General features: G+C 41.6%; 1 protein-coding gene across 1 annotated transcript in view; it reads right to left on the bottom strand.

The window, feature by feature from the left end:
• plekhm3 (pleckstrin homology domain containing M3) overlaps window positions 1–13,740 on the bottom strand; it is a 43,204-nt gene that overhangs the window by 25,507 nt on the left and 3,957 nt on the right. The window contains exon 2 of the mRNA XM_022741113.1: window positions 9,371–10,480. Coding sequence (XP_022596834.1) covers window positions 9,371–10,480 — 1,110 coding nt within the window. The remainder of the gene's footprint in view (window positions 1–9,370; window positions 10,481–13,740) is intronic.

Raw genomic sequence — 13,740 nt, 5'->3', positions numbered from 1 at the left:
CCATGGGTTGAGTTTGTTGAAGGCAGCACACTGTCTGGCAGGATCCTGGCTTTGCAGCCTTGGAGTCACTGCATCCAGCACCCAAGGATTATAGGGGTGAAAAGGTAACCTGGGTTTGAACATCTCTCTCAAGCTAGACACACAAGCAAGTGCAACCCTCTGAAAGTCTTTCAGCAGAGACGTATGCTGCATTATCACTGTATTTAAAGTGCTGCTGCATCTTGCCACTCCTCACAACAGCTGGATTTTTACCCCATCTTTGGGTTTGACTTTTAGGAACAGCTATAAACATTTTTGTCACTCATTCACTAAAGACATTTGGTGACTAAAACTATATTTAAGTCTTAAAGTTTTGGCATGCCATATTGTTGGGGCTAAAGTTGTGGTACAAGTAAATGATATATCTTTACATCTCAGATCTGTATTCATAAAACGAGATGTGGTGTTCTTGAGGAGTTCCTGCATGATTCATGTTATGTTAGACTATAATGACCAATTCCACAATGAGCAATTTTATCATGATGTGTCATTTGCTAGAGATGCACAAAAAAGCAATAACATAATTTTTGTATTTTAGAAGGAGAAGCTGATCTTTTATTTTATTCTGTCCACTCCACATGTATGTCCTTCAGTATGATAATAATAATAATAATAATAATAATAATAATATAATAACAATATTTTTGATGATGCCCAAAACAGTGTACAATATTTTACTGAGAGTTGATACTTGATGAATCCTGATACTTGATACTTGAGCTCAACGCACTGCAACTTCAGAAAACACATGCGAATAGACAAAACACAAACAAATGAGGAAAACATCTTCATCAATTTGACAACATGTGCTGCAAATACTCACAACACAACGGAAGTGGTTCCAGGGGAAACTAAAAAGTGATGAACCCGGCTGGGATGCACTCGTTCAATACTTTGTGACTGAAATTAAAAGCACTGAACAACAAGTGCGCATGAATGTATTATAATACATCCATACAAGTTCGTCCCAGCCGAGTTCATCAATTCTTTTTTTTTTTTTTTAAGTTGTTTTTTGCTTTATTCCGATAGTGATAATGAGAGAGAGACAGGAAAGTCAAAGAGAGAGAGAGAGATAAAGAGAGGATGATATGCAACAAAGGGCCTCGGGTAAGACTCAAACTGTGGTTAGGATTACGCCTTCATGGTATGTGGCGCGCTCACCAGCCCCCCCCCCATCACTATTTTGTGTCCACTGAAGTTAAGTTGTGTTGTGAGTATTTGCAGAACATGTTGTCAAACTGACAAAAATGATTTCTGAATTTTTTTTTGTTTTTTTTGTCTTTTTGCATGTGTTTTCTTACGTTGCAGCGCGTTGAGCTCTCAGGGCCACCGTAGCATTCTCTAATATTAATACCCACGTCTGCCAGAATCTACCTGCCAAATTCATCTGAAGTAATCTCTTAGATAACAGAGATTTGGTTCTTGTAGTAGTCACAACAGCAGACTTCAAAACCAAAGTGTTTTGTAGAACCTAAAAAAGAAAAAATAATCAACAGATCCTCTGCTCTATTCAGCCTGATCACTGCCCCTCTGTCTGCTTTGTCTGACAGACTCTTTAAAGTTCATTCTTCACCCAAACACCCGGACCTGGTCTATCATCTCACACACACACACCAATAGATGAATGCCACTGCACTGTGACAGGTGTCCCTTATCCACGCAATCTGAGAGGACGCGAGGCCTGGAGAGGAAAACAGCAAGAGAAGAGAGGAAGAGAAGAAAAGAAACGGGAGATTTTTATCTTGGTATTCGAAAACAGAGGCATGGAAAGATATAGGAAACAGAAAAGAAGAAGGACAGAGGAAGAGGGACGTGTGTCAGCCTGTTTGTCAGTGGTGCTTCAACATAAGAAACAAAACAAACTGAAAAAGGGGAAATAGAAAAAAAAAAAGGAGACTATCGAGGGATCAGAGGAGGAAATGAATTGAATGAAAGAGAAGAAGCGTGAGCTCAAACCAGGACAGATAAAGGCCGACAATAAAGGGAAGTTAGTCCACCTACTTTTCTGTCATAGACAAGAATCTGACGTCTGAAAGACAGAACGGTCTTATCAGCTTATCAGGAATCCTGCTTTATCTGACCAAGAGAAAGAAAAAAACTTGTTTGGCAGCCGCACATAAACTGAATGATGAATTAAACTATGTTTGAGATCATTTAAAAACAGTGTCACTTTAGTCTCTACATCACATAATTCATCCACCACAGTGAACTGAAGTTTATTTTTTTAAGAGTAAAATGTCCCGCTCGTGTTGACACTAGATCATGTGGCTTTATATTTACAGTAGACAGCAGCAGCGCGCACAACTCCAAAATACTCCAGCGATGCATTGGGTGGACGGACGTTGCTGTCTAAACAGGACAAACAGAACGCACATTAATTGTCTTCTTGTATATTAAACAAGAAGACTATTTATATATGAGTGTCGGCATTCTGTTTGTTCGGCTTCATATTTACACCTGGGATTAATAAGCGTTATCTTCATCTCAAGTTTGCCCACAGTGTGATCTGGTGACCTCAGATCAAGGGAAGCTACTGTATGCACCTGAGAGACGGCTGCGGTGTGCAGGGCGAGGATCATGAGAGTCAGGTGGAGAGAGCCGAACACACCTGTAAGCTTCTTCTCGGTAGCACTTCCTAACAAAAGCTAATATTAATTATAGTTCAGAAGGTTTGTCAGCACTTGTGCTAACTCAGTAACCCCTGTCAGTCACATGACCCTCGTCTTGCACGTCATATTGGTTCCTCAAGACTCTTGCAGAGCTCTGCTGCTGTCTGAGCTCTGCTTATTTTTGCCTTTGCCATGAGGCTTCTTCAGTTAGGTGGCTATTTAACTTAAACGTTTTTCTTAAGAATGTGCCTAAACTCTACAAACAGCATTTACACCGGTGACACATCTGATCACAATGCGAGTCCATCTCCAGACCACCCATTGATTGAATACATGTGTGTAACTCAGATCTAGGTAGGCTAATTACAGCAGTGAGCTCATGCTGTTGTTGGGGTGGATGCGCTTTCAAAAAAACCACAGTCCACTGGTTGGGAGCCAGCAGGCAGAGGGGACGGTCAACAGTCAGAGAAACACTGTGTCACTTCGAGGAAACAGCTGACCACCAGGCAGGCGTTCAGGCCAACTGTGGCCTTGAATTTGGTGTGTTGCTGTTTGGACCAGAGGTACAAAGACACATACGTATGTAGCCTGAAAACACTCGCAAACCAAACTTTAAACAACTTTAACCTCAAATTCTATATCATGAGGACAAGAAGAGAACACACCCACACACATACACACACATGGTGGCAAAAGTACTTCTACCACAGCAGGGGAAGTCTATAATGTACTCTGCACAGTAAAGTCTGAGCAGATAATGTGGGACTCTGGAAGAAGAAATAACACCAAGCACATGAATCTGACGCGGACCTCAACAACAAGCAACGAAACAACCTGAAAACAGCAAGAACTCTCACCAACGAGCAGAGGGGCCATTTATAAGAATAGATTGTGATGTTCTGTTGTATGAATAAAAAAATACAATATTTTTTCCCAAACACAACTAATATTGTATGCTTTATTAAGCCAATTAGGTGAGTTACTGTTGTGAATACAGTATATACTGTAAGAAAGGCTGTATAAAAAGAAAATGTAAGTTCATTCATCCTTCAACTTGAAAAGACAATGAGGTAGAGACCTCTTTTACAATATAGCTGAGAAAAAAATATATATAAAAATGGTGATATAAAGTAAAAGTAATAAAAAAGGCAAATTAGTAAAATAATAAAACCTTAATAGCAAATAAAGCAACTTAAATTTAAAGCAGATGAATCAACTAAAACAAGAACAGCTGGAAGTGATAAGACGGTTTAAATTGCTCTGAGGACAAAAATGAAGTGAAATGAGGTAAGCTTTAGATTGCTTTGCATGTCATTGCCAGAAGAAAACCATTGCTGAAAAAACTGCATAAAACTGCAAGATGCCAACGTTGCCAAAGAAATGAAAAGAAGCCTGATGAATATTGGCAGCACATTCTTTGGTCAGATGAAACCAAAATAAATTTGTTTGGATCCGATGGAGTCCAGCATGTTTGGTGTGGACCTGGCCAGGACGACCACAGTGACTACACAGTGCCGACCGAGATGGGAGTGTGCTGATATCGGACTGTGTCAGAGCAGAAGGTGTATGAGGGTTGGGTCATTTACAGTATGGCACTATAGAATAAAGTTTGTATACACAAATACTGAATGAAAAAGTTGACTCTCAGTATCAAGAGGCTCGATAGGAGAGGAGAGAAAAGAAAAAACGGTGAAAACTATGACCTGAACCTCCGATAAAAATAATGTTAATGTTATTTACAACAAGCATTTGGTGTTTTACAGTGTTTAGCTACATAAACCAGTAACAGTTGGTTATGTTAATGTTTTGCTATCTCTTTCTATCACTTCTTTTCTACTACAGTTAGCATTCTAACCAACTAGCCCCAGACAGGCCTGACTGTCTCGTCACTTTCCGATACCGAGTCACTGTGGCAACCAAAGACTCATATTTAGAAATTGATGATATCACATCTAATGTACAGACTGATCGCGTAAGATAGTTTAAATGCAAATAGTGACTGGACCCTGGTTGTTTTTATATTGAAATTATTATTTATTATTATTATTATGAAGTAAAAACACTTCCTCAACCACTATGTACCAAATACAAACATAACTTTTTTCTCCATTTCAAGATTTTCTTCCACTGCTTTTTCCACTTTCAACCAATAGACAAGTACTACAACTCTCATGAATGTTATTTTCTTAATTGTTACAGTAACTATTAATATTTTCTGCTGCTAACTAGCTCCTCCATTATCAGTGCAGAGTAACAACTGCTTTCTCTTCTCATCTCTGATCTTTTATGGCTCTCTCTGGGACGAAGAGAAAGAGGGACAGAGGGAAAGATGAATGGGAATTCAAACGTAGCTCAAAGGTCTACCGATTGTACTGCGGCTCTCTGTAGTGAGAGAGGGTCACTTTGACCTCCCCAGGGTGGGTGTACGGCGGAGAGAGAGAGGGAGAGAGACATAGAGAAACAGAGAGAGAGAGAAAGAGAGATGACATCAGGGCAAAAAGGGGCTCACGCTTTCATCTGCCCGCCGCTGGTTCAAACCACCACACCTCTGAGAGGACACTGTGTGTGTGCGTGCGTGTGTGTGTGTGTGTGTGTGTGTGTGCGTGTTATGTACATGTGTGTGAATTAAAACTGAAAAGACGAGCAAGGCCTGAGCTTTGATGTGTCTCCTTCACACCAACCAAACACTCGAATGAAAATGTGGGCAAATGGAGTACTATGGGCAAGACAGTGTGTGTGTGTGTGCAAGTGTGTGTGTGAGTTTGAGAGAGCGAGAGAGAGAGAGAGAGAGAGAGAAACTGTCTATCTTTTGATGTGAGCCCACCTACTATTTCCACAATTCCCTCATATCTACTGATTCCCACTTCACCCAAAGCCCCCCCCCCCACACACACACATCCACCAGATTCACATAGTCTGTTGGGGGCCTGAGAATGTGCTCCGGTGCAACGACAGGGGTCACCAAACCTGAGGACACACTCTGAACAATGTGTGTGTGTGTGTGTGTGTGTGTGTGTGTGTGTGTGTGTGTGTGTGTGTGTGTGTGTGTGTGTGTGTGTGTGTGTGTGTGTGGTGAGGGGTGATGGGGAATCACGGTCTTCAAACGAACACAAACCGTTTCCTTCAAAAGGAATCAAAAACGCGGCGATTCCCATGTGTAATTAGTTGAATACATTTTACATTTTGATGTTAAATAACCAATCACTCGATATGTATAGATGTAGCATGCATATGCAAAGGGAAGACTTGAAACAAGTTCAAAGAGAGATCAGTTGAAACTAAAGTAGCATACTGAACGTTAGGCATTGCGCTTGCCACCATCAAGAGATCCTGTTTAGATTAGTGGCTTCATATATGAATAATCAGATATGCTCTCAGGTTAAGTACAGCAGATGAATGCGTTTGATGAATTAGTCTTATGGAGGTTTTGATGGCCAATATAAGTGTTTAGCACAGATGGTCAGGTCTACAGGTCAGATGGTATTCTGTTGGGATCAATGTTCCTTTTTTTCTTCTTCGAGAGCTAAATTGTCAACTCATGCCAAACTTTGCAAAGTTGATTTTGATGAATACTTGCAGAATTGAACTGATTACAACAGTAATAGCTGCAGGTCACTGACACGAATATTATGCTAAGTTAAAGAATAAAGCTATGGAGACAAATCACTGCCATAATAATTTGAATCATATTAGCAACTGGAGACCAAATTAAGGCATTTAATCACTACTGATTACTTAGCGTTGAAATTTAAATACCACTGAATTTATTGTCCTGAAATATTTGACTTTGAAAACCATCTTTCTGAGTTTATGTGGCCTGAATTTCATTTTGTGAAGTTCTGAACAGTCAATTTGAAGTTGCACAATTTCAAAAATTGGTATTCAGTTGCTGCTGATATAATTCAAATTATTATGGCAATGATTTGATTCAATATATGATTGTATTTTCCTTATTCTCAACAAATCCCTTGAAAAGACCAAAATCAACAATTAACTAATTATTTCAGTACTCCATTCAATTCTACACAAGACTAAGTCAGTGTAAAAATCATTGTACATATATGTAATGTTTATGTAGGCATCAGTACAAAGGCAGGTGTCACTCTCTAACCACTACAGCTGCAAACAATTATTATTTTTTGTCATCAATTAATAAGTTCCCAGAGGACAAGTTGATGTCTGACCAGCAGCCCAAAACCTGATGATATTTCATGTGCAATGTTATCAAACCTAGAAAAGCAGCAATTCTTCACTTTTCAGCAGCTGGAATCAAGAAGTGTTCGGCACTTTTGGTTGATAAGTAAAGAATTAATAAACAAATCATTTCAGCAATGACTAACAGGTGCATGACATTTCACTGCAAATGTATCACTGACCCAATATTATCAGTCTTCCTCTCCAGCATTACCTCTGACAGTGTGCTAGAGACTGTGTCTATTTGTATAGCACAGAATAATTGAAGTGTAATACAAAAAAACTGGCCACATCTCAATAAAAATTTAACTGGCATGCTACCAATGAGAGATGAGAGCCAGGGGAGGGCAGTGGATAGAAAAACAGTAAAGTAACAGTAAAGAGGGGAAATAGGTTGTCTAAAGTTAAATTTAAGATTCTCACTGTAAAGCTGGTGAGAATGAGATTTTAAGACCAATTTTGCTACAGAAAAAAAACAGGGAAATAAGGGTATAAATCTATAGAAGCACAAGACCTCTAACAATACCTTGAGGATTTCATGCATTAGATTTAAATGGTGTAAAATACTTTTTTAAGACCTGCTAAGTAACACTGCAGGAGACTAAGAAGGGATACAGTCAAATAAATAAGAGGGGCAGGAAGAGGACAAAAAGAGGGAATAGCTGTGAGTCTGAATGAACTGGTGAAAGGAAAAAGAAAGAAAGAGAGGAAAAGGAGGGAAATAAACGGACTGAGTGAGCAGAGGTGTGCTCTGTATAGAAAATGGACGTATCCAGCTGTCCCTCCCATCCAGATCTACCCAGAAACCCTTCAATCAAACAACTGCGATCAGGCCTGACCACTGCAGCATCCCCAGGCCGCTTTCATTCGCTCTCATTCATTCATTCATTCATCCATTTTTCCTCTCCTCCGGTGCTTTAAGCCTACCAATTATCATCAGTTGCCCCCAGACGGCCTCTGTCCTTGTTCCTGTTTCAGCTGGCCTTTCAAACAGCCCTGCATTAATAAGCCAGTTGTTACAAATAAAAAGGGAGGTGAGCGGTGATTATTCAAAGCCCTCCTAAGAGAGAGAGAGAGAGGAAGCCCACGTTTCACACCCAGGGAGAGTAAAAGCACCGCCTGCCATTTATGGGGCTGTGCAAGGGCCCGGTATGGAGACTAACAGGAATAATAATAAAGGAGGAGAGAGGCTGTAATGGTCCTGGGTATGAAAAAGGGTGAAGACTAAATGGAAAAACACCCAGAACCGCTGACTGACAGGAAAAGGTAGATGCATTCAAAGAGACAGCCTCCTTCATATATCTGTTCAACGGGATATATGCATTATTTAAATTATTGTACAACTTGAGATCACTTTTTGCTTTATATCAAATCAAATGCCTCGATGGATTAGTTTTGGGAATCATATTTATTATATTATACATTCATTTCCTCGCTGAGAGTTCAAGATCAATATCACTCTCATGTCCGTACGGTAAATATGAAGCTATAGCCAGTTAGCTTAGCTCAGTTTAGCACAAAGACTGGAAGAAGCTAGTCTTGGTGTGTCAAACAGTAACAAAACCTGCCAACCAGCAACACTGAAGCTCACTAGTCCCAGGTAACAGACTGCTAGCTGTAGCCTCACATTTAATAGTCAGATATGAGAGTGGTATCGATCTTCTAATCAAACTCTAAACATGCAAAGGAATAAACATATTTGACAAAATGTTACACTTTTGTTTTAAACATTGGGAAGTTTGTTCAATATTTTATATGTCACTGAAATTATTATTAAAAGGCAGCTTTGAAAGAAATGTTCATTCACTTAAGTGAATGTGATGCTTGTTTTTTCCTCCTAAATGAGTTGGTCTGTATTCACCTGCAGTCAAACTCAATTTTCCATATTTTCCACTGAAGAAAAGTAACATCACACAGTCTTGATCACATCGTTAGTGTCATTCTCACATTGATGACAAAAACGGGAGATGAATAAGCAGAGAATAGCATTCAAGTTGACCTGATGCCACACAATATTATTGTAGGATGGGAGTGAAAGCAGGATGCTGCTTTTATTATTTCTATGTGACATTCAAGTCAAGCCGATTTTTATTTGTATAGGGTCAATTCACCACTCACAACATCACCTATTTACGTGTACTTTGGGACTATATTCATTCATGTTTTATCATTTTACAGCCCTTTCCTCTGTAATGACTGTATGAGATTGTTTGGCTGAGTGAGCATCACATGACCTGGGGGCATTGCACCTTGGGGGCCTGGTGGCCACATCTGGCCATATATTGTTTTTAGTTTTTCTGCATAGATTATAACTAATTAACCAAACTGAATCTTATTTTCTGGGAATTGCTCTGCTTTGCACTTTACTAACAAAAAGACTGTGAGCAGACTATGGATCAGGGTCAAGGTACGATTAACTGTTTCAGTCTCATACAATGTGTCATCATAGGGGTGTGTGTGTGTGTGTGTGTGTGTGTGTGTGTGTGTGTGTGTGTGTGAATGTGTGTGTGTGTGTGTAGACCACTCACCTGCACATCTGAAGCTCTGAGCAGTGAGTCCTTTCTCCACAGCCAGACAGGTGAGGATACTGAGGAAGCTGGTGGTGACCGACTGCCTCTTGGCTCTCTGGGCCTCACGATGCCTCCTCTCACGAGACGGTTTTGATCTCAGCAGCACTCCCTGGAGGCTTGGAGCTCCTTCTCCCGACACACCTCCTTCTTGTGCAGGCCTCTGTGCTCCCACTGCCTCTCGCAGGGTCTCCACCCATTCCTGGGCCTTAAGGTGATCCTCTGCCCGAAGTCGGAGCACCTCTTTGGGGAAAACTACCTGGAAACGTTCCCTTCTATCCATCCACGGCTCTCCGTTCTCTGGTTCCTGATCTTGCTGCACAGCCAAGCAGGATGCCAGGGAGTACTGGAGGACAGGCTGGGACACAGAGCCACGTCCCTCAGTAGGGAAAGCTTGGAGAGCAGATCTGGTCAGGACGACGGTGAAGGCCCGCCAGTTGTTCTGGTCCATCAGCTTGTGGAGCAGACCGGCTTTGAGGACGTCCTGGCAGCGTTGGGTGAACAGAGGAAGGGTGGTGGGTCTGCTCAAGATGCCAGAATTAGTCTGAAGAGTGAGTGAAGCCTCTGCTGAGGTGGGGGTGTCACTCTCCCCATCTGGCCTGGTGTCGAGCCCCGATGGAGAGGGCGACGAGGAGGGCGACATGGGTGCAGGAAACTTAGCCACCTGTTGGTTTTCCACTCCGGTCTTAAGCTGGCGGTTCTCCTGCCTCACAGGTCTGGCTGCCTGCACCTTCTCCCACATAAGCCGTCTCCACTCCATCGCCTCCCATTGGCTGGCCGCCCTCAGCTGGAGACGCGTGCTGTTGAAGAACAAAGCCTGCAGCGTGCGTTGATCGGCAGGCTGGGTGATCTGGCCGGGCTGGCTGCAGGGTGCTGGTGAGATGACGCTCTGGCAGTGTGACAGAGAGTAGGCGGTGCCCAGCTGGCGGTTGGCACTGCTGTCCAGAGTGTACAGCCGGAGCTCACACGGTGTCAGCTCGACATGGCAGGGTGTCCAACGGCCCCGGGGCCCCTCACGCTGCTCCATCTCACCCTGTTTCACCACACTGCTGCTGCTGCTGCTTTTATCAGCTGGACAGAGACACAGAGGAGAAGGGAAAAGGGGGAAATGATACACAGATGAGTAATGGTTAATCAGTTCAGGCTGAACACAACTGCGACAACAAAACACCTTCCAACCAGATACAGTTCATATGATCTTCTGCGGGGACAAATCACAGGTCACATACTCTTATTTATGTTTTAAAAAACTCGCCCATTTGTACCACTTTGAAAAATCCCACTTTGGTACTGTGAGTTTTTGACTTCAAGAATAAATCCATGGCAGTGAACTGCATACTTTCTCCTCTTGGTTTGCTCACGCAGTTTTTTCTCCCACTTTGCCTAAATCCTCACACCTCAAAAGGAACTTCAATCTATCTACATGGGCCAGTTTCCTACGTAAGGTAGCTTATCAGAGACTAGCAGCTCAGACCTGAGCGTTTGTATTTTGGTAAGAGATAGCAGTCCACATGAGCTTCTCTGAAAATGTTTCTCGTCACCAAAGCCGGAAGAAACAGTATTGTTAAAGGGGCCACTAGGCAAACTGTCCCACTCTCCTAATCTAAGGGGCCGGAGGCACACCCTCACTCTATTTTGGCTTTTCCTCTCCGATCTACCACAGTCCGCCGCTCAGGAGGTTTGTTTTACCCTCATTTATGTCGTTACTCTCCGACGCACTCTCCTGATGTGTGCGTTTAGAAATTTAAACATTCGCATTTTAAAGTATCTAAAAAAAAAAAAACTCTTCTATGACAAATATTTAGTTTAACACGGTTTTCCCACATAAAACACTTTAAAAGAAACTCTGATAAGAAGCACATCCACGCTTAGAAAAATTCTTCATTTCTTCACCCACCACCGCTGCTTGTGTTAGGTTGGCCAGCGGAAGAACAGTGCGCATCAAGATGGCTAGCATTAGAGGAAACATCGGAGAGACTCAGCCACATGTTTGAGCCTCAGTCAGACCCAGACTCAGACGAAGAGTCTGTGGTGAACCATATCTGCCAGTAGCAGACATATCAGAACGGTGAGCGTTGTTAGCACCTTTTTTATTTGTTTATGTTGTTTGTGGTTGTGTTAATGCAAACCCTCGCTCTCTGTACTGAAAGGTCTGCGCTGCGCTGGATGTCTCGGGTATCTTTGCCTCAGCCTGCAAGTTGAGAGGATTAGTTCCTTAGGTTTGTGACGTATGAAACCCTGGTTGTCTGAATCTGTGTTTTTGAGGCTGTCATTGGTTCACTGCAGTTCCAAGGTGGAGATACTCCGCCACGATATGTCTTGTATTATATAAAAAACACCATATGGACTTGTTGACAGGGTTTAACATTTGACTTTAATTAGAGCATAATATATAAATAAATAAATAAATAATCATAATGCTGAATGAAAATATCCAAAGCATATACACTACTTTTTGGTAAAGGGTTAGGGTTAACTAATAATAATGATTACAGCCTGATGGATACTGGATTTTTTGGCAATAAAAAACATAATTTCAACAAAAACGTAGATATGATGATAGATATGCTGCGGGAAAGAGATTTCACATTTGAGTGATCAACTTCCTGCAAGCCTCAGTTAATATCAACTGGAGATGTAGCAATGATTCAGCTTGGCAGACAGCCAAATCCTTTCGAAAAACAAACTTTAACACACGCCAGTGACCTGGGGGTGAATATATGAGAACTCAAGTCATACTTTAGCATTTCACATTGCCCAATAAACCCAAACACTGACAGAGATTTCATCATTTCTAAAAGGTCCCATTTTTCTTTCACTCTCAAATCACCACAAACAAGAAAGGAAGAGAGAGGAGCAACTGCTACACAGAACAGGCCAGAAAAAACTACAAGGTACAGGATGAAGCTAGTGACAGACAGATGAATCTTTAGGACTTCAGATGGGACAGAAAAAAAAGTGAGTGTTGATAAACAAAACTATTTTATGAGCTGTCTGCAAATTCACTGATTTGGTGATTTGCATATCTTTGTCCAAAGATATGTACGTGTCTAAAATAAGTCTGAGATAAATTTGGTTATACAGTGACAGTTTTTTCAGACATGCAGGCTATACACAGCTGTTGTTTAGACAGCATTTCATCTATAACTAATCTAAACTATGGTTATATGTCACCTAGATGTCTAAAAACTTCCACTTTCCAACCAAGTTTAGCCCAATTTTAAACATCTAGACATAGTTTGACCTGCAAATCTTCACATCAATGCTAACTGGGCAGACAGGCTCACTTAAAAACAACAACAATCACTTATACCCTCCCCCTCAGCCATTCTGATTTAATTGTAAACCCCGACCAGAAGCAGCCTAATTGACAGATATTGCATTTTGTTTCTTTCACATGCTGAAACACTCAAGGAGGGAAAAGGAAAAGCTAAATCCGCCACAGCTCCTGTTAACTAAAGGGTGGCGAGTCAAGTGCCTCATCAATCTTATCAAAACAACAGCAGACACGGTGTCACTCTATGTCTCGGACTTTGCATGTTAACAAACCTCATTGCTAAAGGGAACAAATGAATATGCTAATAAGTTTAGCAGGAATCAAGTCTGGCTGATTGGCAGTCGCCACGCTTGGGAGGGTCGAGATGAGAATTAGGCATTGTGGCAAGAAAAACTGCTCTGTTCAATTAGCCTTCATCTCCACCTGGTAGGTTTTGACATCACACTCACAGTAATAGTCTAATATATACACGCAAGCCTTCTACCAGAATTAACACTTTTCTCTCAGTGCTGCGAACTAACTCTCCGGTGCCACTGCCCTCAAGTCAATCGAGACACAAACCTCCGCTTCAGCCTTAAACAAGCAGCCTCACCCACCGTTTGGGGAGCCAATCATAATATTACATGCTGTTTTCAAATCCTACAGATTGCAGCGGCTACCTAGATAACAAAATGCATATAGAAATAAAGAAATATAGAAAAAGCATAAATGTGTGTGTGTGTGTGTGTGTGTGAGAGAGGACATCATCTGGGACTAAGTACATTGGTAAATCAGCATATTGAGTAAGGTCAGAATTATTGGGAAAAAGGAAGCGTGTCATGAGTGACGTGTTACGGTGCTTTCTGATACAACAACAGATGTGTCTGTAGGAAAATACAGCACATTCTGTGACTATGACTCTCCAGCCAATTGCTGACATCTAATTAGTGACGCTCATGAATGGATGAATGAGATTCATCCACTGAAATAAACAGGAAGCATGAATGCATGCAGAGTCAGCATGAGGATGCAAATGAACTATGATGAAGATGCGACCTCAACGGCGGGGGAAACA

Source organism: Seriola dumerili, unplaced genomic scaffold (assembly GCF_002260705.1).
Source record: "Seriola dumerili isolate Sdu_G_001 unplaced genomic scaffold, Sdu_1.0 BDQW01000052.1, whole genome shotgun sequence".
Taxonomy (NCBI): Eukaryota; Metazoa; Chordata; class Actinopteri; order Carangiformes; family Carangidae; genus Seriola; species Seriola dumerili.
The sequence above is the reverse complement of the archived record's forward strand: the minus strand, read 5'-3'. Positions and strand labels throughout refer to the sequence as shown.